Raw genomic sequence first — 25508 nt, 5'->3', positions numbered from 1 at the left:
AAATTTGAGAAACAAATATTATGGTACCCTGTCTCTATCTTCTCTTCAGACACTGGTTAAAAAAATGGGAATACTAGAAGTCTTCAGAAGAATTTCAAGGAAATTTCTAAATAGAATTTAAGGTTCAGTTCTGAGTGCAAAAATATACTCCATAACGTCAATATAATGGTGGCCCCAGCTAAGTTTTTTTACTGCTGCAGGTTATGCTGAAGCCCTTTCCTGGAAGAGGCTGCTGCACAATTCCACCAGACACGAGTACATTAATGTGAGCCATCACATTCAAGAGTTAGGGGCAATGCCAAGAATGTCAATTAGTGCCACACAAAGGTTTGATCTTGCTTCATAAAGAGTTTTTAATTTTCTTTAATTAATTAATCAGACAAATCTCTTTTTTTAGCATGGCACTAACATTAATATGGGCTTCACAAGATTTATCACTTTATATGGTTTACATTCAAATATTGCATTCCCTCTCAGATGAGTTCTGACCAAATCATATATGCAAGGTATGTGTCTTTCCACAGAGCCCCAAATTTATTAAGGGCATGAATGTTTTATTTGAACATCAGGCCAGACACATCTTGCATGATGTACCTGCAGGGAGAAAACACTCATCCCTTTCACTTTTGAACCTCAGTAAAATAATAAAGAATTGATAAACATGTAATTTTATATTAAAAGGTTTGTCTTCAATAGAGGTCACCCCTATCCTTCCACTCATTAAAAACTGGAGAGTAGTCACCTTAGCAGAAAAAACCCAGATACAGTAAAACAAAATTTAACTTACATAAAAGGCAACTCTTAAATCATTCTATTGAAAAAGCATCAAAGATATATTACATCCCAATATTCAGTAAGGAGATCAAAGTGCTATAAAGACATATTGATTAGATGTCTCACTTCCTTCTGGATATACTTTGAGTCATACCAAGTGCCAAACAAGAACACAAAGCTTAATAAACAAGGTACATTTCCTGAGTTTCCCTGAGCATGGCAAATACAGATCCTGAAATAGGGAAGTTAAACAGTTACAGTGAATTCAGTGAAAACTGAATGATTATTTATATTTTTCTCTTTTGGTATATTTCTTAATTATAAGACAAAATAGCACCATGATGGCACAAAACTTCGAAAGTTACCTACTTCACTCGCCTATGTAAATGACAGTAACAAATATGCCTATCACTAGGTGATACCACACAAGCAATTATTTCAGTAAATTATTAACTTTTTCTAAGAACACTTGCTTCTTCCTTCTCCCACCTGAGAAATTTTCCCGTAAACAATGATGTAGTATTTATAAAAGAAATATTGGAACTGTTACTTAGAATTGAGAATCTTAATGTCATAATACTAAAATCACTCAATTTCTTATTGAAAAGTCCACAGACAAACAACACAAAACAAAATACCAACAAAACACCCAAAATACAACCACACTTAAGGTGGTTTTACTTTTATTATAAAGAATTGGAAACATTTTAAAGTCTTTTTAACTGAGAAGGAAAATGATCTAGCAACAAGAACCTCACTGGATTTTTCACAAAAAAATATTGTGAAAGACAGTACAAAAAATTACGCAGCATAAAATATAATATCTGTTTTGAGTTTGCTGCCCTGCTGTAATTTTGAAGAGCTTCCATGCTCTACTAGAGGACAGCATAGGTACAGATTTTGGAAGCTCAAATTGGTATAAATTTTGAAAAACCTTCCCCTTGAAAATCACTGAATACCTAATGGAGTATCAAATTAAATTAAAAGATCAAATTATATGAAGGATAGGTCCAGTTGCTGTCATAGCATGCAGCCAAGGGAATACAGGTGCAAAGGAATGCATCTCTTGTTTTAGTCTTATGACAGTTAGATACATTCTATTCCAACAGTTTAATTGTATTTCAATAGCTATTTGAAAGATTTTACTTATGGTTTGACAAGAAGATATAAAGATATATGCAGTATTAGTTGCACACAAAGAGAAAGGGAGAACATGGGAAAACATGACTCCCTTGAAAAATTATGAGGCCCTGGAGATGTCCTAGATAAACAGAAGCAAAAAGCAAATCTACCTATAAAGGACTTCTATATCAAGAAGGTACAGAATGTGTATAGTAGAAAGTCCTACACATTGATATCTATACAACCAGGAAAAATAGGGTATAGAACACCTTCTTTAAAAAATCTCATGCTGTTTTAAAGATCTATTGATCCCCTCTGCACATCTCAAGGTAACACAGTTACTTTGTAGTTGATCCAATAATGTAACAAAGATCTCCCAGGCACTGGATTTACCAAGAAGCCTTTCAGTAGTTTTCAGTGAAAACTGAAAGATAGTTGAAGGTCTTGAAATAACAGGAATAAGTGGTATGTAAGTACATATGCTTAATAACCACATGCTGTAATTACACAATAATCCCATTTTTCTTCCAAATTACTTGTCAATAAATCTTTCTCACTGCACTATAAATTCCAGGGTCATGGACAGCGGTATTTATTAGTATAATTACAATGCAGAAATAAGACCATTAAGCTTTTAGATCCTGATATTGTTCCATTTATTCCTTCCTTTCCCCAAGGGGGAGGTGAATAGTTCCTACAAATGGAATACCCAGAAAATATTGGAAGCTAGTTTTAAAAGACTAAAAATGTGCTGGTTCATGCAATTACTTTAAGTTATCTTTTCTCTTTATCTAAACTTTGACAGAATGACAGATTTATCTTTTTTTAATACTATAGTGCAGCAAACAGTCTCAGGATCAAAAGTGTACTCTCAACATTGCTACACTGTTAACACCAAAGCACTCTGGATTTCACTCCATGCCAGTCAGTCACACACTGGACCAAAAATCCCAAGGTCTCATGTGAGTGATTGACTCACAAAGTGACTGTCGAATGGGGCTATTGAATCAGACTAGCATGAACAAACTTATTCCATAATTTTCTGGAGAAGGGTAAACCTATTCTTACATGGAATTTAACTTGTGGTCGTAATTAGCTTTCAAAGATTAACTAAAGTGTTGTTACCGAATCATGACTTATTCCAGTGTTCTATCTCAGTGTCTAAGTTACATACAAATTGATTTAATGGTGAGAGCATTTCCTCAGAGTTATCTTAAACTCTTTAGCAATATTTTCTTACTTAGGGATGTTTTTTCTTATATATTAGATAAATAATGTTTACATCTGAATAGATTGAATATAAATGTAATAAATTGCCAATTACTTTCATTCTTCTTCCAATGTAAAGTAGCATTGGATACAATTTTATCATTTTCTTGCTATATAAAGGTAGTAAATAATATACATGAATAATATTCTTAATACCAACCAATAAAATATTGTATGGTGGCATAATTTAGGAAAAAAGAAATGTTCACCTGGTGTAAATACATTTTCAAATTCCAATTTAAAACAATAACATTGCTCAAAAATTAACTAGTATTGACATTCAACTTGTAAAACAGGACAGAAGAGGAAATGCAGAGAAATTAAACAGAAACACAGTAATAATAGTACTAGACAGTACTGCTATTAGTAGTAGAACAGTAGACAGTAATAATAATATCCTTTCAAAATAAGAGCTTCCAATTAAATTATGGTTGCGTGACTTATACGACAATATTTTGCATTGTTGCATTGACCATCATGTTAATGTAAACATACAATGAACTCAAAATTACAAACTTCAACTTTATTCCTCCTCCCATTCTGTTCATTACTTACATATTTTCCAGAAAGCTTGGCTCAGAACTAAGTTAATGCAGACCTTCAACAACTTGGTTGATAGTTGCTTGGCTGCTCCATTAATGGCTACAGCACAAAAACAAATCTAAAAGCCATGTACTGACTTCAGTCCCTCCAGAGTAATGCTACTACTGATGAATGTTCTAGGTACAGAACAAAGGAAATAGATTTAAAAACCTTTCTAAGAGCAAGTTCTTCACCCAGAGGGTGGTTGGGCACTGGAGCAGTTCCCCAGGGAAGTGGTCACAGCACCAGCCTGACAGAGTTCAGGAAGCATTTGGACAGTGCTCTCAGGCACATGGTGCGACGCAGGGATGGCCCTGTGCAGGGCCAGGAGCTGGATGTTGATGATCATTGTAAATCTTTTCCAACTGAGTATTTCCTATGATTCAATGAATCTAACCTCCTGGATAAACCACAGAAGCATGAAATTTAAAGTGAAGTTGAAGTTCAGAGCTGAAACAAAGACTCACTAATAATAAGAGAGTGCAGGCTTTATCTAAGCTGTGTTCTGTTTTCTTTTGCAAAAAAGAGCTCTCAGATCTAACCCAAAATTGTGTGCTATGTGTCTTCCTATTATGGGAAGATAGCAGCTGCTAGAAGGAAGATTATCCTTTCCCATAAACCTAAATTCCACATGCAATGCATTGCAAATTATTTTAAAAAAACCACAAAGGACTAGCTTTATGACAAGTTTCTAGTTAACATAAATCTTTGAAGACTAAGAAGTTAGCAGTAGTGGAAGTAATGTAACAGAGCAGAATGAGCAGTCCTACTTATTTTTCAAATAGTGTTAACACAAATTGAAGTACCTGACAAATCTCTTTAACCTCCTACTTATTGTACTAAGAAGACACATTACCTCTTTCGACCAAGAACAGAGCAGATGACAATACTAATCCATTCTTACCTACTTTATAAGTTATTTAGGTGTTCAGAACTAAGACATTATGGAAACTAAAAAAACCCCAAAAAACAAACCAAGAACCCCCTCCACATTTAATTAATGAATTATGAATTTTTGTTTCTACCCTATTCAGGAGGGAGTTTGCTTCTCTTTAAATACTAACTTTCACTAATATAAATTCTCTGTTAAGTTAGATGCTAGCAGCAATCAGTTATACTGCTTTCTTTAAGGAACAGCCTTTCATTTAATCAGGCAGTACACAGAAATGCAGTTTCTTGACAAAGAGACAAACAAGTTTTTAGAATCAACAGTATCCCTCAGTGCATCCAAATTCTAGCAGTCTTTTCAACTAAAGATGTCAGAGGAAATAATTTCTCAAATCCTATTTCTGTTCTTACTGTTACTGTAATCTTTCTAAGAAGAATGAAAATCCCTTGGTCTTCCTCATGTAAGTGAAGTCTTTTAGCCTTTCTCCAAGTTAAAATACTGCAGCATTTTCATAAATAACTGTAAAACTCAGTCACAAAGTATGTGTAGTGGTATTAATAAAAGAAATGGTGTGAATATTTGAAATGGTCTTTCAGAAAAAATATATGGCTATAAATATATGAAGAAGAAAAGCAATTAAAAGGAAAAAATTGTGTATCACCTTCACCTCAAATTCACCCAACAGCTGAGAGCCTGCTGAGGGAAACATCCACTTCTAACAAACAGAGAAACCCCAATCTTCATCTGAATCTAATAAATTCAGATATATCTATTTAGTGAAGGATACACTGAAGAGAGAATATGTATGTATGATTTGAATGACATAGGTATTGAAAAGAAACACTTTGAAACTTCCCACCAGAAAACACCTTTATGTGAGTGTTATCAAAGCATTTGTATGAGATTTTTTTTCCTCATCGTTTTATTCTGTCATAAATTAATCACAGCTTCACTAAACTCAGCAGATTAAACAACCCAAAATTTAGGGTACCTTCTTTTAAAACAAGTATTGAAGTTTATGTTGAGGCATATCAGTATCAAGGCATATGATTTAACATCTACTGCATTGGAGCTATTAATTAACAATTTATAGAACTTGTTCCATAAATAGAACCTTAAAAATATACAGACACTACCATACCTAAAAAGAAGTAAATATATACACTGTGCATATCAATAGGAAACATAAATACTTTACTTGATTAAGACCAGCTGGTATCAGGAATTAAAAATATGTCTGTTATTGATACCTGTTTAGCATTTGTGTAAGATTTTCTCTTCAAAGAATAAGGAACCAGAGCAAATGATTCACCTCATCTAATAAAAAGAAGTGGTGTTAAAGAGTTGCTGAGTTCCAGCTGACCTTGAACGTAATTGGCTACTTTGGATGTCTCTATGGTATATGCCACTAAGAAGATAAAAATATACAGGATTAAAATCTGAACTGATAAAGCTAAGAAATTAAGTATTACTCCTTTAATAAGCCTACTTTATGAAAGTACGTGAATACCAAAATATCTCCTTACTGATTGCTGTCGAACTGTGAATAAGTTTAAAAATAAGCTATCACAAGTGAAAGTATCTAATATTTTAATTTTCTTCTTCTTACCTGTTTAAAAATTATGAATAAAGAATTCAAAGCATGTCTATTTTTTTTCACTCCATGTCTACTCTACCTAACCTTACTTGTATGCCACCACATTCACCAAATTTTTATATACACTTTAGTCTATACAAGTAATATTATTTTGTATCTTAAGATGTAGATGGAGGCATATATTTTTCTATTTTGTTTTTTATAGAGCAACAGTAAAAATGCTCTTCTTTTTTTTCTGTATTATTTAAGCACTTGAAACCCTATACAATTTTAAGAACACTGTTTTACAAGGGCAAGATCATTGCAAAGATGAGACTGTTTCACTGTTCTGCAAAATGAGAACTACAAAAACCCCCACAAAAACCCCAAACATTTTAAGTCCCAAAACCCAATTAAGCTAAAGAAAAGGGTCGGTCAATTAAGATGCCAGGGCAGAGACCATTTCTTCCTGTTGTGAATAAAGGCATGAATAAGGTTGTATGGTGGATAACTGTGGGAAAGAAAACAGACTTTTTCCTATATTTTAAAACCAAAAGACATAGGGCTCAAAATTTAAGAACCACTTTTTCTCCTTGGTATCAAAGTATTAATTAGACTGCCACTTGAATTTTGAAAGTACTTACACAACACAGGTTTGGGATTGTAGAAACATTGATAAAAAGTGAAGGTATAAAATTGTATCTGCATGACTAAAAAAAAATCAAGGACCACAAGATTGTTAACATGTTTTGACATGTTACCAGAACTTTCTTGTCTCTTTTTTTGATTCAGTCACAGACACATGCCGTTACAACAAAAATGAAATTTTGTGCTACCTTTTGTAGTAAATATGAAGAAATTAAGAGATACCAATTAATCTTCTAAGTTGAGGGACAGTACACAGCAACAAGCCTACAACTTAAATTTGGTTTAAAACTTCTCAATGGGAAGGATTGAGACTTACAAAGTAATAAACCAAACCAGTCTACCTGTCAGTAGTAAACTTTAGCCCTAAGGTTGATTTTGTCAATGTTCTTTGCTTCTATTCTATCACCTATATTATTACATTGCATTGTATCTTGAAAGATTTCAGTAATAACCAAGCATTTTACACTAAATTAAGTAGCAAACAACTGTTAAAGAACTGCAGAATTAGGATGCATTTTAGGATCATGACTGTCTCAAAAAAAATTGTATGTAGCCATCAATTAATAAAAACCAGAAGCTGTGAATGTAATTCAGTATCCAATAACCTATGTAACATATATGTTTAAAAGCTCCTCCTATATTTTGATTGCCTACAATTGACCTTTCTCTTCACAGTCTCTGAACAAATGAAAAGGTGTGTTATAGACAAAGTAAAACATGGTGAAAAAACATGTATTAATGTACAAAAAGTAGACAGAAATGAAGATTTCAAATAGGATTTGTCTTCTAGACCTTCGCTTCTTTATATTCCTAACAGCCATTTAAAAATTTCAAATCAAGCATTTCTCAAAGAAATCAAACACAAGACTAACATCTTATATATACACTGCAGTTATATCAGAAAGAAAATAGCAATAGTATTAACAGGCAACCTGACTGAAAACACTAGCTAGTTTATTCTTCCATTTAAGTGAAACACCCAAAACTAGGGAATTGTGAGGGAGGAAAAAAAACCCCACAAAAACCAACAGGTGAATTGGAAATGTCACTGTCTTTTACCCTTAGTGAAGTAAGGCATTTTTAGTAAATAATAACACTAGTGAAAACACTCCTTATTAAATTTAACAACTTCCTTCAGCATCCTCCACTATACATCACTTGAAATCTCTACTTTGCTGCAACTCATGCTTCTTGACATCTACTTTCATTGTAATATTTTCAACATTTATGACATTTTCACTTTTGCAGCTGGAATCATTTTGGTTCTCCTCCAGCTTGACACTTCTTCTCTCAGAATTACAAGCGCTTGTATTTCTCAAAATACTGGTGAAGCAGTCCCTTTGCTCAGTTGTCAATTCACAGAAGAATATTGGGAAATGGAAAGACAGTAGCAGGGCTGAAGATCAGACACAAGCAGCAAAGCTTGCTTTAAATAGAAAATAAATAAAAGCTGGTGAGCTCAGGCCACCACCCATTACTGGCGTGCCATCACAAAGTTTCTCTCTTCCCATGTTAGATATCCACCTGGTTTCAAACCTCTGATAGTCTCTCTGTTCCTTTGTTTGTCATCAGTGATTCTGATAACATCATCTTTTCCCTCATTACTCATTATGTCTACAGAAAATTCTAAATTCTGATGAAACAAGGATATCTCTCTATTGTGACCTTGCATATTCCAAATTGACATTCTAAGATTATATTCAGGAAACAGACAATCCAGGTTTTAAAATATTATTTTGACCTCAATCAAAAATCAAGGTATCCCTGTACTTTTTCATTTATTTTTTCTATAAATTGCAAACACCTTGTGATAGCTAGATCTGTCACTTCTGTCCCCTATAAATTTCAAAGACTTCACATATATTAGTGTACACCACCCAGTTCCAAGAGCAGAAAAGTGATGTTTTATGTTGAAGAATCTTAAAAGTGTTTCTGAGTACCCTAAAATTTCAATGGGCTATGTAGTATGTGTGTATTTACATTTTATTTGCACAAGAAGTATGACATTTGCCTTATTCACCAAAAAATGAATTTCAGATGCCTAATTAAGAGCAATAATCATCTTACCTTTACAGAGTCACTTAAGACTTGGGTTCTATCTGCTTCTTCACAGGATTGCAGTTCTAGTTTATTATTTAACTCCTGTAGCTGTTGTGCTTGTTCATTCAAAAGCAATTGTGCCTGATGCTCCCGATGTAATGCATTATTTAATTCTTCACATACACTTTCAAACCTCTCATGGGTGATTAATTTCTGATAAGAGAAATAAATTGTGTTAGATTATGTAACTATACTTACCTGTTTACATACTTGACTTCCCAAGTTCCATTTGGGAGCATATTAAATTCTAAAACAAAAGCATGCTCAAGGTTATTATTTATTTAGGTTTTTTAACTGAAAGACAGACCACCAAGCAATGAAATGACCAGACAACTTTATTCACTGTATTTTTTCAAAACAGCATTCAGGCTACTGTAAACAATATGCATTTGCTATTCTATTCAAATTAACACCCTAGATTGCTAACAATCATTATTTCGAAGGAAATATGCAGATCAGTGTCCCACATTTTAGTGCATATCTTGTTAATCCTTGTAAATGTCTTCCTGAACTCTTTCTCCCTTTCCAAAAATGTCCCAGAAAGACAAAATAGTTCTTCAAGTAAAATCATTGTCAACACTTGAATGGCAATCTAAACTGTGATAATTTCTTCCATTTTTCCCAGAACTGTAAGCAATAAAACCCAGTATGAGGAGAACTGAAAATAAGCAGATATAATTTTGTCTGTTTGAGTAAAAAAACCCAATATTTTACTAGCTAGGAATAGGAAAAAGAATGGATTTGATAGTATCTGTTAAATACTCTTTGCTTGGAAGTATCTTCATTGGGACACAGTAATAAGTCTATCAATTATGCTTCAGTATCAGGTCACAGCTACAGAAAACACAGCTTTTTCTGGGCCGCAGCTGTTTTGGTTGTACAGTGTACCTATTGAGCATGTATAAATAAAAATTCTTAACTCTTCACTATCTCAAATAGTTCAAACATCTGTTCAATTCTGAATGCAACCTACAAGAAATAAGCATAGTAGGAAAGGTGCTTAGTGAACCTCCAGCATGCTAAAGCAAGACAAGTTTCTTACCCTCTAAGGGCTGAAGGCAGAGTTCTGTACATATGCCAAGGTCTTACTGAGAACCCACCAAATGGCATCACCCCTCAATCACCATGTTCATTAGTCACAGTACTGTGGTTTCAAGCAGTTAAGGAGCCTTTTTGTTGTGTCTTATCGCTCCTGTTGGACAATGCTATTTACAGGCTAGCGAATGCATAGTGTTTAAGTAAATCGACCAGTGACAGCTAGGAGTCAGAGGAATTTGGTGCATAAATGCTAGCAGGAATGTATAAGAGGGTCTTTTCTTCCCCTTCCATAAACTTAGTCCTTCAGAGGAACAGCCACACGAAAATTTGCATTGACTAGCTCAGGGCATAACCCAGCATCAAAGATACAGTAAAATGTTTATCATAATATTCAGCAATATCCACACAGAGTTTATACTTCTTGAAGTTCTCATGAACACACTTATTCAATACCCTCATGTCAGCAAACTTCAATCTGCTGAAATGAGATCTATAAATGCTTTTGGGGTATATAAATGATACCAACATTTTCAACATACAGAATAAAACCTGGTTGCTGAAGACCAAACATATAATTTACATGAGCACCTCATTCTACAAATCAAAAGGAAACTCTCAGGGAAGGGAAGCCTTTCTAAACACATTTGACTTCTAGTTTAGTGACACTTACAGTGCAAATCTTCTGGAAAATTCTTTTAATATAAGAATAATTCTATACTTATTTTTCAAAAGAACACACAAAAACATGCCTGATAAGCAGTCACTGCTAAATCAAATATACTTACTTGCTTAAGCATATTTAATTGCTCTTGCAGCCTCTGTGCTTTGTCTGCCTCTTTTTTTATCTCACTGAAATTCGATTTGAATTCTGCAAGTTGTAGGCGCAGTGAGAGGCGCTCCACTTCTGCTGTATGAAGTCTTTGTGTAAATTCAAATATTTGCTTCTGCAAGGATTCTATGTTTTTCTGTTAATAATCAGAAACAAATTTATGTCCTTCAACATGAACTATTTTATCAATAAAAGAGTCACATGTAATACTGAGGCAAATTACACAAAGCTCATTTTGTCCATCATCTCTAAGAGGCACAAGTGCAAAAAAGTGAACTTGTTTCACCTTTATACTCTTGAGGGTAACTGAAAATTCTGTTTTCAAGGAAGCACTATTTTAATGTGAGGCCCACAATAAAAGACCAATTATTTCAGGTTTCTCCTTTCCCTCTGATTATAGGGAAGAAGGCTATCTTTAGTGAAACACAGAACACAAAGCATGTGAAAACAGAAAACCCCCCCCAAGAAAAAATCCCCACAACTCTGTAACATTTCATTGAAGCCAAAAGCAAGTTAGTTCTTACAAAGCAAATACAAATTTGAAAGAACCTTAAAAACCCTTTTTCTTGGATACATCAAATCTCTTCTTAAAATTCTTTGACATAAAAGAAAAAGTATATTCATGCTCTAATGCTTCTGGGTGTTGGGAATCTGATGTCTACATAGTTGACTTCAATGTACCAGTCTCATAAACTGAAACAAAATTATGGTACTATCAAGAGAGCTTCATCCTAACACTTAGGCCATGAACCTACTGCTTATATAAAGTAGGACTATAATTATGCATACCATACTGGATAGTCTGTCACACAATCCAGCTTCCAGGGCCTGGGTATTTATTTTATTAAGTCCATGAGCCAGGCTCTGTACCAAGGAGTCTTTCTCCAGGTAAGTAATGTACTTGCAGTGGTCTAATGGAACCGTCTCCATTATAACATTCAGCTTGTCCATAAGTTTTGAAAACGAATTCCTGGCTGCACTTAACAGTAACTTTCCAGAAAGCCAGGACTTTGTACCTTCAAAAAAAAAAGACAAAAAAAACCAAAGACAAACAAAACCCCCGAACAAACAGTCAAACAAAAAAAACCCTACAACAACAAAACCCAAATCAAAACATAGAATAGAAACATCAAGTAGGTTATTAGTTTCAGTTTCTTTCAGTGAAAAAAAACACAACAAACAACATCTTTAAGATACTCAATAGAAATTTTCCATTAAGGACTGGAAGACTGAGTTTAAGTGAATATCTCAGACAGAAACTTTAATACAAATTGTGTATTTAGCAATGAAAATTTTAATCCTATCAAATAACAAATGGGAGGGTAGAATAAGATTCTAAATAATAGGATTTGTTTCTCGTAGACTACTAGTCCAGTTGTTATCATGTTTCCCAATACCATACTTTCTAAAGACTTTCTTAAGTGCTCTTACTTTGTTATTCAGCAAAACATGCAAGATGAAAGCAAGCAAATAGAAGTCAGGTCAAGTAAGTCAGAAGTGATAGCACATGGTAAAACACTTTATTGTAATATTTACAATGCAAATTTCTGAGGGTTTCCTGATTTTTCCTCCCTCCCCTCTACAGATGTCTAAATCATTTGCTGTTCAAAATTAGTGAGGCTTGGTACCTTAATGCCATACTATTTATATTCTGAGACAAGAGAATATAATTTACCTTATTCCAAGGCAATTAAAATTTTACAGCTACAATTACGTATTTCCCCACAGGATTTCTGTAATCATCCTTCTCATATAATGGACTTAAGGCCCCAGCACACCCAACATGTCCTGCTTACTGCTAGATTCGTCAGGTCTGTAATTAATAATTGTGTTTAATGTTGATAAATAAAATTGTCAGTGCTCCTTCCACTAATTGGTATTCCAGATAACAGTTAATAGGTTTATTTATGCCTTAATAAAAGTCTTGTAATTTAGTTTTCCCTCTGCTAGGCAGGTCTTAATCTGTCATTACTTGTCTTATGATACTATCAGTGTAAGATGACAAGCATGGAAGAGCTTATTTACATTCAGTAGTACAGGAGATCTCCTGTTGCTGCAGTGAACTAAAATATTTACTTAAGAGTATAAACAGAAAAAAATAACCCTGGCTTAAGTTAAAGAATTTCTGTTTATAGACTGTGAAGGAAAAAGCCACAGGTATAAAGCAAACAGAACATGATTATTGATACATTTTTACTACAATTCTCATTGTAAAGAAGATCATTTACATGTGAGGTTGAGATTTATCTGTAAGCAATAAAAAAAAAGCACATGATAAAATCAAATATTTTCTTTTCAAAGCCATTTTCCTGCTTCGTTTTGAAACAGCACCACTCCAATGATTCCAGTGCTAAACTGCAGTATCATTTTTGAGTACATGCTCTCCATAACCTCAGTGACTAGTAGATCTGTCTTTTCTTCATGACTAAGTTAAAAATTTTATGAGGCATTTTTATCTTGCACTTCAACTAACTAAACATCCTTTGCAATTAAAAAAAAAAATTTCATACCCAGAAAAAACTGCTATTGCAATTCCCCAGTCAGAATGCATTTGCTAGTTGAATGTTTAGTTAAATTAACCTAAAGTTAAAACTAGAACATTTTTATGGCCTTCCATGTAAGATGATGCCAAAACCTACTCAAAAACTGTCCTTTACCAAACTTTTGCTATATATAGAATAAAGGAGCTCAATGGGCTACTGTTCCTTCACTTTTCCCAGTATTTTCACTTGCTATCTGAGGTTATGAGATTGTTTGCTTGTCAGAAGCACATATTGTTTCTCCATATGTTAAGTACCTAGCATGGCAGCCCTTTCCCTATGCCTAGAATCTCATGTTTAACTGTATCAAAAGTAAATTTAAAATAATAATGCAGACATATGTGTTGTAGCATTTTCAGATGATCATTCCACTTCCTAACAAGCACTCCCCTTAACCAGTACTGTTCAACATATCACAGAATCACAGGATCACTATGCTGGAAAAGACCTTCAAGATCACGAAGTCCGACCCATGCCCTAAAACCTCAACTAAACCATGGCATTGAGTGCCACATCCAGTCTTATTTTGAAAACATCCAGGGATAATAACTCCACCACCTCCCCAGGCAGGCCATTCCAATATTTTATCACTCTTTCTGTGGAAAAACTTCTTCCTAATATCCAATCTATATTTCCCCTGTCACAGCTTGATCACAACTTAAGGCATTTTCTTGGGATAGCGATGAATAGTCATGGCCTCCATTATTTTTATGAAGAGTAGCTTTGACTAAACAGACAGAAATATTTGGAAGTTAGTGATTGCTTTGAAAGATGAAATAAAAACATAAATCAATTTCACAAGGAATTGTATCTATAATAACTGAGAGGAGAAGAGACTGTTTAAGTATATATATCTTAAGTACCTGCCATGAAGGATGAAAGAATTACAATAAAAATTAAATTATATATTAAATTATGTACTTTATGACGTGCCTAAGAAATTATTAACACAAATACAGGTACATGACAAAGCAATTAAGCTTTACATTAAGCAAATGAAAAAAAAGTGTCAAATATTAATTCGCTGAAACATGTAAAAACAATTCTTTATTCTGTTTTGGTGAAATTGAAGACCAGTCAGCAGGATTAACTTTGTACTGTGCAAGACTAAAATGTTCATGTCAAACTTTTAAAGCTTTATTTATTTAACAGTTGGTGATATTTGTATTGAAAACTTTGGTTGTTACCATCTCTGGTTTATGACAGTACAGATTTTGTTCAAACAAACCTAAAATCTAACTCTACAAAAAAACCCAAAGCAAACAAAAAAAACCCTCCAGCACTGCAATGAACTTGCATTGGAACTGAAGCAAAGAGAACATTCCATGGCATGCTAGAATGAGACCCAACCAAACTAACTATGAAGAGAAACACTATGAAGAGAAACGATCATCAGTGTCAAAACAGAACCACTTATATAAAAGATCAAGAAGGGTGCCTCAAATGGTTCCTCAGAACTTAGCTATTTTTAAACATAATGTCTAAGACTCTGAATCATTCCATCTTGATGATCCAGACAGCACCTTCTTGTAGCACTCTCTGCTGTGACATATAGTCTAATCTGGAACTGCCACTATTTAAAGACATGAAAGGATTGCCTATTTATATATATTTTTTTAATTCAACATAATTGAAGTCAGTTTGAAGATTCAAGTCCTACTTAAGATATTACTTATAGAACATAATGTAACTTTCTAAGTGTGGAAGCTTTCAAATATATTCCTTCAGAGCCTAATTACTTCAACACTTCCGGAAATTTCATATCAAACTTTAAATTATTTATTACTATTTTTTGAGCCAAAAATTCTTAAGAGACTTGCTCTCATGAGCAACAGAATTCCAAATAATACATGAGCAGTTAGACATTGAGGTTCTGTGGAAATTACTTAAATAGAGATAAGATATGAAAGAATCACCAAACTGACTGTGGCCAGAACATTCCTAGCATGGTTCTTCCTAATTCTCAAAATAAGCCTGTGTTGAGTGCAGAAATATCTAGTAAATAGAGACTAGCAGAATTCTCATATTGTTCAAACTGCCAAAATACCATGATGTTTAGGGTATTCTAACCAGTCGCTTCAGCAGATCCATGCTGCTGCTGCATTTATCTCAATTCTTCTTGAATTTGCTGCTCCTACACAATACTCTGTACCCAGGAACATTTGCAGTATAAACCCTGTAAATACTCCAAAATACAGTTCAAACTTTGCTTTGTAAGGATGTAAATTTAAGTTACTGAAAACAGGATGACCAAAGAAGAGAGCTTCTGAAACTGAATCAAAACACTTTTGTTTCAATGTCTTCTGGGATCGGTTTCTTATTTAGGCTTCTGAGAAATGAATCATCTTATCCCTGTCCCGCTACTTCAATGTTTTCATATAAATTATCCCTCCTTAAACATCCTTTATTCTGTGACAGAAGTGTTGGTATCTTAAAACTACAAGTTACTGAAGAACTAAGGATGGCAGCAAGAACCAAGGATGGCAATGCAGAGAACCAAGCAAACTCTTACGTCAGTTCTCACTGCAAATAAATTAAGGAAAATAGTTAACAGCTGATAATCATGAGGTGATATCACCAGAGACTGACACTACAATTTTTCATAGGCATAGTAGAATTCTATGCAAGCAGAGACTGAGAAAATTAGGCCATCTAGACATGAACCTAATTAAACATAAACTTAGAGAGGGAACACTGCACAGAGATAAAATAAGGACTTTCATGCATGGTATAAATTGAGAGCATTTTATTTCTCTCTCAAAAACTGTAAGACAGCAAGTAAGACACATGAACATATTATCCATGAAATTCACTGTTTTCCAGATTTGGAACTACTAAATTCATATCATACAAAACACAGTAGGAAATTATTTCCTTTCAGTCAGCAGCTGTAATGTCCCAAGTTGAAGACAAGCCAGTTTTAGAACCTGCACTAAAGAAATACACAAATCAAATAAAAACAAAACTACATAGATTTTCTCCATGGAAAAATATTAGGTTGAGCTCCAGGAAAGCACTTCTTGAATATTAGACCAGATGAAGACGAAAACTGGGAACCTTGTTAAGAGTTACTTCAAGGTTCTTACAAGAACCTTGTAAGAGTTACTCCATTTAAAAGCTTAGCCTACTTTTTAGACTAAGCTTTTAATAACAGGTTAGACAAATATCTATTTCTGTGGTGTAGATTATTTTTAATATCTCACAATCAAACAGGCAGAATGGTATATATGCTTTCTAAAAGCACTCTCCAGCCTTCTGTTCCCATGCCTCTATATACCAAAAGGATAAAGTATCACATCACCAATTAAAGAAAATTCAATCTGTTCCATCAATACAGCTCTCAGGAGATTTGATCCAGAATAGTTAAAAAAAAATCCTAAAAATGGAGATGATGTAACCACCCTGATTATTTTTTTAATCTTCAACTACAAGAATATACTTTTAAAATTACCTGGTTTGTTAACAACATCCTGTAATTCAGTGACAGAACTGATTATTGCAGCAAGGAGGTTGGAACTAGCAAACCAGCTGAGTGCTTCCACACAGTCAAGGTCTTCCTCTTCACAACCTATGGAATAGAATTGTAGCTACCAATAACATTGAATAACTTAGATGAGGCACACTAGTTTCTCTTTCAGAATTGACTAAAGCTAGAAGTACATAAGCCACAGACTATTTTCAGGACAATTTAGACTGTATTAAATATGCTTCCACTAGCATTAAACCAGAAAAATAGATGAATCTTCTAGTTTGAAAAGCATTTTTTACACCCTTTTTCATTGTAGGGGTATGCATAAGCTTTCTGTTTGATAATAGAAAGGTAACAGAAAGCGACTAAGAGGACTACATATTTCCTCTAAAGGAAATCCAGAAATCTTACATTAATATTTTACCGGATTCAGTAAGAAACTTTTTTGCATTTTTCAGTAGGAAATAAGTACCACAAGTTATTAATAAAAGAGGAGAATACACGTTCTCAAAAAATAATGTAGGAACATGTAAAAAAAATTATCATATAGAGTAGATGCAGTAGCACCTAGTTCTGAAATCTATAATGGAAATATTGAGGATATCAAACCATGGGAGCTCATGTGTGTAGTTGCAACTTTATTAGTCTGCCAAACAGACTAAGCATTTCCTTTTAGGGGAAATTACATTTATCAAGTTATCTAAAAGTTAAAAATTCAGAAATTACATTTGTTAAAATGCCATTAAATTTATATTTACACGCTGTTATAAATAATATTACTATATGTCATTCACTAACCACATCTTTTGACACAACATTTATCAAAGAAGAAAAAAATCAGCTTACTTAACAGATTACGCTTGCCTTTGGATTCTCCTACATAAACTGGAATTCCAATGCCTTCTTTTAAGCCATTTGTCCAGGTGAAGAGGGAACTAGAAGACTGTGCTAAAACCCTAAGTCTGTTGGCTGCCAAAACTGCAATCACAGCTTTTCGGAATACATAAATCAGGCCCTGGGATTTTCTTCTCTTTAGTTTTGCTTCATCTTGATTGTTTTCCTTATCGTCAGAGAGAGCATGAACTAGAGTCCTAATCTTCTCGTTCACTAATTCATAAATGTTCGCCTGATCCTGGAGAAAGTCTCTTTGGGAAGACATAGCACACAGTCGGCCATACAGAGGATACAGGGCACCTGCCAATAGTGCACAGGCTGCCAGGAGGGAGGAATGCTCCTTTTGAAACTGTGCTAATGTCTTTTTCACATAAATGTTTTCAAGAGCCAATTTCTCTTGACTTTTTTCAAGGACGTAAATTTTTTCCTTATTTTTCTCTGCTGTTTCTTGGTATTCCTGGGATAAGAGAAAAAAACACCAAACAAACAAACCCAGAAGAAATATTAACAAAAAGTTTGTTTACTTAACAAAATAACTTTTATCTAGACAAAAGATTAAAAAAAATCTTTTATTTTTTCTTCACATTCAAGTAACACACTAAAGGAACAAATATTATTAGTAATGATGATAAAACTATTTCTCCTAATAAACAGTTAAACAATGAGATACATGAAAACAAAGTAACAAAGTAAAGTTTGCACAATCTTCAGTTACAAATGGATTCCTGGTTCCTGGTGATAGCCCTTAGTACTCCAATAGCCTGCACTGGGTTGTCCACAATGCAGTTTTATCAGTTGACTTAACAACAATTGCTTAGTAAGCAATTACATGCTCCCAATTTCAGAAAGACCATCGCTGTTCAAAGAAATAAAGTTAGTATAAGGGAGAAGAAAAAAATAAGGAAGGCTCTGGAACATACACGTAGACAGATTGGCAGCAGCTGGAAAAGGGGAAGTAAAGGTGATCTCTTAATTACTTTGTAATCAACCCCCTACTTATACATTCACAGATTAATTAGGTCTCATACAGAACTGAGTTTTCAAAAGAACAGTGTAATACAGATGTTTTTATTTTGCCTAGTGCCATAATAGATTTTTTTAAGTTGCAGAACATTTTTTTTCCTCTAAATGCCCTGAAATAGGGAAAGAGGGAGATTTAAAATAGCAAGCTGGTATAGAGAAATGAAGATGGTAACAAGTCAGGAAATGCAAGGACTACAGTTAGAGGATGCAGACTGCAGTACTGGAATCAAGATGCTACACTGAGAGCCCCAAGTGACCTCATAGACTTAAACTGGGTTCTTGATGCATAAGACCCTGCTGTGATTGAAACAGTGACTACATTTAAACAGGCTCCACTGGTACAGGGAGATAATAAATTTTAGGCACTGTTCGCAAAGAACGTACCTCAAGTTAAATGCTAATGCTTCAGCTACAATACATGGTCACAAAAAGGCAAACGTGGATGCAACTACAAGTCCATATGATGATGAAAACTGAGGATTTTGCTAAGTTTCAGATGCCTCTCTTAGAGCTACAGACAATTTTGTTGAACATAGAGTGACATTATTCCTGTAGCAGTAGTCTAAAAAGAAGCAAAATGGTATTATCCAGCCATATTCTCCTATGTTCTATTTGGTGCAGGTCCCAAACTAGTAGCGAGCAAGGCACCCTAGATTCTTTATCTCCTCCATTCTTCAAGCAAAAAAGGAAAAAAAATACACACAGCTATCCCTAGAATGAAAATAGAAGATTCCACTCTAGTCAGTTCAAAATGTCTTTGACCAAATAAATATTTTATAATTTTTTGGAAGGGAAAGAATTTGTAATGCTATTAAAATACTTCAAGTGATACAAAAATAGAGTAGGCCACTAAAAGATTTAATTTCAAAATGCAATTTACAGGCCACATATGTCACTTTACTATGCGAAATAAAGTATGAACATGGACAATACTTTCAGTGCTACTGCATTATTTACAGTGTTTGATTTTTATAGATGAAAACCCTGATAGCGTGACTGGAAGGAACTGAAAAGGTGAGCCAAATTTAGAAAACAGCCTATGGTTTCTGGGCATCACAGGTGAAAGGCCAATATCTAAGTAAACAAACTGTGATCCCTACAGGACTCTTGGACAGCAATACCAATATTCAGTGTTCTTGCTAATTAAAGCACTTTTCTAATGCTTTTTGTGATATGGTAATATGCAAAAGTAAATAAGATAACCTCTGACTTCAAAAATGAAAGTTTTGCAAGAAAATAAACCTTCTTTCTTTTACTGGATAATAATTTCTTTTGCTACACCAGACACTGTTTCTAGAGTTTTCTTTAAAGCTTAAAAGCACGGTTTTTGAAAGAGACATGGACTTTTCTTCCTAAACATCGGCAAGCTAGTTTCCTTTGGTGTTTGAGGGGCACCTCACCGAGTTGCAGATCTTCATCAATCAAAATAAACCTTTTGTTAAGGTTTCCAAGAAACCTTAACAAAAAATCAGGTGCTACTAGCAAAACTATTTTATCCTACTTCTCACTACACCCTTAGCCTTTATTCTGGCATGGAAACTGAAAACTAGAAATATAATGACACAGAGACTTCAAAAGGTTTTTTCTTTTGGAGAGCTGAGCATAGATGGCAGTAGAAGAGAGAGAGCCCACCCCCACACGCACTAAAGCTGCCCTCAGGGAGGGCAAGCAAGAAGGACCACAATGAACAGAGAGGGCAAACAGGGCATGAAACATGAGCCAGTGCACCATGACACTGTTTGCACAAGCAGGGCAAGCAGCAAGGGCACTGAGGCACTGCCAGCTCAAGCACTTAGCTCAGTTGGTGATCTTCACTCTCAGTGATTGAGCTGAGGTGTGGTGTTTGTTTGGGACTAAAGTTACTTCCTCTGCGCACACCAGAAAGGATGGGGCAATCCAGATGGAGTGCCCATTAAACCATGCAAGAGTCTGGGTCTCAGGCTGCAGGGAATTATGGAGCACTGCCACTGCTCTCAGGGCAGTAGAGACAAAAGCTGTGTGAGTTGTGATCAGGTGGATGACTTACAAAGCCTAATGCTGGAGCTGAGAGACAAAGTAGAAAAACTAAGAAGAATTAGGTCTGAGGAAGAGACTGAGTGGTGGAGACACTGAGTCTCAGCAAATGCACCCACTGTCCACTTCCCATGAATCAATGGATCCCTCACCCTTTCACCACCAGGCAGCATGGGACCTTAGAGACAGAGGTGAGTGGAAACAGATTTCTCTGTTTCTCTGGGGTGGGAGGTGAATCTCCTCTCAAACTACTTCACCTTCCCAAGTGCCCTTATACAGCAGGCATGGGAATCTCAGAATCAGGGAAATGAGAATGTGGATGAAAGTCCATCCAGGCTGGATCAATTGTCTAGGACAGGGCAGCTTACCCCCTACATCTTGACCTTCTCAATAAGGAAAAGAAAAAAAACAGCAGTAGTGATTCCCTTTTTAGAGAAATTAAGATCCCAATATGCCAACCAGAATTAACCTATACAGAAGTATGTTGTCTCCATGCAGCCCAGATAAGAGACATCACCAAGAAACTGTCCAGTGGTACAGCCAACTGATCACTACCCACTACCTGTTTACCAGGTGGGTAGCAACAAAGTCCCACTAAAAAGGCTGTGAATGATCACGAGGGACCTCAGGACCTTGGGATAACTGGTCAAAGGATCTGGACCACAAGCTGTGCTCTCTTCTGTCCTTCCAGTTGCAGGGAATGGAGGGGAAAAACCCATCAGGCAGGAAAATCCCAGAGGAACACATGGCTTCAAGGGTGGTGTTACCATCAGAAATTTGTGGGGTTTTGATCATGGGTCAGTTTATATGATACTGAGTCTGCTGACAACAAATGAGATCCTCCTAGCTCAAAGAAGGAAAAGGATCTTAGCAGGGTTCACTGAAAGAGCTTTAAACTGGATTTAAAGGGGGACAGGGACAAGGCCAGGCTCAACAGAGAAAAAGTGTGGGGAGAACTACAGTGATCACCCAAGCAGCAAAAGGATGCTTAAGAGGGGATGCCTCCTGAGGATACAAGCATCCAGACATAACCAGAAGACCAGACTGTGCACTCCCACTGGGATATATTGACATAATCAAATACCTGCATGGAGTGCCTGTACACCAATGCACACAAAATGGGGAACAAACTGGAGGAACTAGAGATCTGTGTGCTGTCAAAGGACTCTGACCTTTGCAATTAGAGATGTGGTGGGAGAGTTCACATGACTGGAATGCTGTAATAAAGGAAAAGCTATTTAGGAGAGGCAGACCAAGAAAGCGAGGTGGTGGAGTTACCCTCTCTTGAGGCAACACCTGGAATGTATAGATCTCTATCTTGGGGTGGATGGTGAGTGAGTCAAGAGCTTATGGGTCAGGATCAAAAACCAGATCAGTAGTGGTAACACTTGTGGATGTTTGCTACTCTGAACAGCAGTCAGGATCAAAAACCAGATCAGTAGTGGTAACACTTGTGGATGTTTGCTACTCTGAACAGCAGGAGAAGGTGGACGAAATCTTCTACAGGCAGCACAAGGCAGTCTTAAGAGTCACAGACACTGATTCTTGTGGGGGACTTTAACTACCCTGACATCTGCTGCAGAACCAGCACCATGAAACACAAACAGCCCAGGAGGTTCTTGGGAAACAGTGATGACAACTTCCTGCCACAGGCAGTGGAGGACCCCACAAGGAATATTGTGCTGCTTGACCTCACACTAACAGGGAAGACCTTGCTGGGGATGTGAAGGTTGGGAGCTTCAGCATCAGGGGAGGAAGAAGCAGAGCAACAAATAAAATGGTAACTATGGACTTCAGGAGAGCTAATTTTAGTCTCTTTGGGGATCTTCTTGGAAGAATCCCCCAGGAAGAGCCCCTTAAGGGAAGAGAGGTACATGAGAGTTGGTTGATGTTCAAGGGTAAGTTCCTTCAGGCTCAAGAACAACACTGATATGCAAGAAGTCAGGCAAAGACAGTAACAGACTTGCATGATCACATAAAGAACTGTCATTACACAGGCAGGAGATACACAGGAGATGGAAAAAGGTCACTTAGAAAGAAGATAGAGAGGCTGTCAGAGAAAGCAGAAATCAGACAAGGAAGGTCAAGGTGCATCTGGAATTAAATGTGGCCAAGCATGTCAAGGACAAGGGAGGTGATCCTGCCCCTCTACTCAGCCTTAGTGAAGCTACATCTGGAGTGCTTTCTCCAGTTCTGGGCTCCTCATTACGAGAGACAAGGAGGTCCTGGCACAGGTTCAACAGAGAGTGACAAAGGGAATGGAGCATCTCTCTTGAAATAGAATAAGGGAGCTGGGCCTGTTCAGTCTCAAGAAGAAATGACTGAGAGGCAACCTCATATATATTTTCTCCCACAACATCCTTGCATGTAAGCTCAGGAAATGTCCGTTAGATGAAGAGTCCTTGGGGTGAACCAAAAACTGACAATTGCATAGCTTAGTGGGTTTGTAAAAACGCTGTCCTAATAGGGGAGCACAAAATCCACATGGAATAATGATTTTCAAAGCACAGGTTGATGTTACAGCTGGAACCAGCCAGACACTAAAACATAAAGCAATGTCTACTGCAACTGGCTGCAAGTGCTACAAAGTTTTTTTTAAGATACTTCACATCAGTGGTGGAAACCAGTCTGTGACATAGCCCCCAAAATCTCCTCCAAGAAGATGCAACAAAAAGGGGATATGCAGAATGTAGTCTTCATAGTTCTGTTCCACACTCCCCATCCCCACAAAAAACATGATCAGAGGACCAGAATCCAGCAGGAGGCCTGCAGTCAGTGGTATTCCCAAGGGTCCAATCTCACTGAATTTGTTTATCAGAGGCCTGGAGGAAGGGATCAAATGCACCCTCAGCATTTGCTGGTGACTCCAAACTGGGGGCAGTGGCTGATCCACCTGAAAGCTCTGCTGCCATTCAATGGGACCTTGATCAGCTGGAGGGTTGGGCAGAGAGAAACCTGGTGAGGCTCAACAAGGGCAAGGGCCAGGTCCTGCACCTGGGGAGGAACAGCCCCAAGTGCCAGCACAGGCTGGGGCTGACCTCCTACAGAGCAGCTCTGTGGAAAGGACCTGGGGCTCCTGGTGGATCACGAGGTGTCCATGAGCCGTCAGTGCCCCGTGCCAGGAGGGCCAATGTCATCCTGGGCTGCACTGGCAAGAGTGTGGCCAGCAGGGTGAGGGAGGTGATCCTCCCCCTCTGCTCAGCCCCAGTGAGGCCACACCTGGAGTGCTGTGTCCAGCTCTGGGCTCCTCAGCACAAGGGAGACAAGGAGCTCCTGGAGAGGGTCCAGGGGAGGGCCACAAGGATGATCAGGGGTCTGGAGCTTCTCTCCCATGAGGAGAGACTCTGGGAGCTGGGACTGTTTGGTCTGGAGAAGACTGAGAAGAGATCTCATCAATACACAGAAATATCTCAAAGGTGAGTGTCAGGAGGATGGTGCCAGACTCCTTTCAGTAGAGTGATCCAGCACTGATGTTGGATGAGGAGCAATGGCCAAAAACTAAGGCATGAGAAGTTCTACCTCAACATGAGGAAAAACTTAGACTGAGGGTGGCAGTGCAGAGAACTGTATATCCAAGGAAATAATGAAGTCTCCCTCTCTGGAGACAAAAAAAAAAAGAAACCCCCCAAAAAACTTGATGCATTTCAATGTAACCTGTCCTAGAGGACTTTGCCTTGGCAGGTGGATTGGACTAGATGGTCTCCAGAGGTCCCTTCCAAACCTAAAAATTCTGTGATTCTCATCAGTGTCTACAAGTATCTAAAGAAAGGGTGACAGTGGATAGATCCAGGCTCTGCTCAGTGATGCCAAGAGGTAATGGGCACAAATTGACACACAGGAAGTTCCACCTGAACAAGAGGAGGAACTTATTTTCTGTGCAGTGACTGATTGCCCAAAGAGGTTGTAGACTCTTCCTTACTGGGTATATTGAGGAACAATCTTGACACAGTCCTGTGCAATGTGCTCTAGGACAACCCCCTTGAGCAGGAGGGTTGCACCAGATGACCCACTGCCATTCTGTGATTCTGTGAGTCAGTGATTCCCATCATTCAGCTGTTTTATTTTAAAAAATTTATATATATATATATATATATATACCTATAAATAACATCAACTGTCCTGTCCTCCCTTTGCTGTGTAGGTCAGGACCAGTACAGTTATGTACATTTCTCTTCCTCCCTTTGCACCAATTATAGTGATTTTTCATATATAATTGCAATATATCCCATCCTTTATCTAATTCACGTGCCTTGCTTTCCTTGGCCTCCAACCAAGGAAAAAGAAAAAACACTTTTTTTCTCTCCCCAGGGGACTTTTTCCTTTTCCTGTTTAGCAAACCTTTGATTTTTCTGTTGAAATTGACATTTTAAAGTAGTTAGGGTATTTTTCTCTTACAATATGTTTTTGCATATCAGAACAAAACCCTTCTATTTCAAGCAGTTGCCGCAAAAAATGGGGACAGATTAATAAATGTCTATATAATAAACAAACAACAACTGGTAGTTAAAATTCAGAGGACATTTCCTGGGGGACTATAAATAATAAATAATTTGTGTGAGGCTAAGGAACAGGCATAGTAACAGTTTCAAAATGTCACACTATCAAATCAAGAGGACTAGACTCCTGCAACAAAAGGCAAAGAAAAAGGATATGTGTTTTAAGCTCCATTGACTCTCCAAAAATGGGGACCACTGACAAAGAGTGGAATCTACACAGCCTTGTTTATTGCTGATCTCTGATAA

General features: G+C 36.5%; 1 protein-coding gene across 1 annotated transcript in view; it reads right to left on the bottom strand.

The window, feature by feature from the left end:
* CCDC171 (coiled-coil domain containing 171) overlaps positions 1-25508 on the bottom strand; it is a 151560-nt gene that overhangs the window by 66617 nt on the left and 59435 nt on the right. Inside the window, exons 15-19 of the mRNA XM_084224916.1 lie at positions 17683-18187; positions 16819-16935; positions 11617-11843; positions 10784-10963; positions 8928-9113 (exon numbers count right to left, since the gene is read on the bottom strand). Of these exons, the coding sequence (XP_084081042.1) occupies positions 8928-9113; positions 10784-10963; positions 11617-11843; positions 16819-16935; positions 17683-18187 (1215 nt within the window). The remainder of the gene's footprint in view (positions 1-8927; positions 9114-10783; positions 10964-11616; positions 11844-16818; positions 16936-17682; positions 18188-25508) is intronic.

The sequence above is a fragment of the Fringilla coelebs genome (genome assembly GCF_963513975.1).
Source record: "Fringilla coelebs genome assembly, chromosome: Z".
In the NCBI taxonomy this organism is placed as follows: domain Eukaryota; kingdom Metazoa; phylum Chordata; class Aves; order Passeriformes; family Fringillidae; genus Fringilla; species Fringilla coelebs.
The sequence above is the reverse complement of the archived record's forward strand: the minus strand, read 5'-3'. Positions and strand labels throughout refer to the sequence as shown.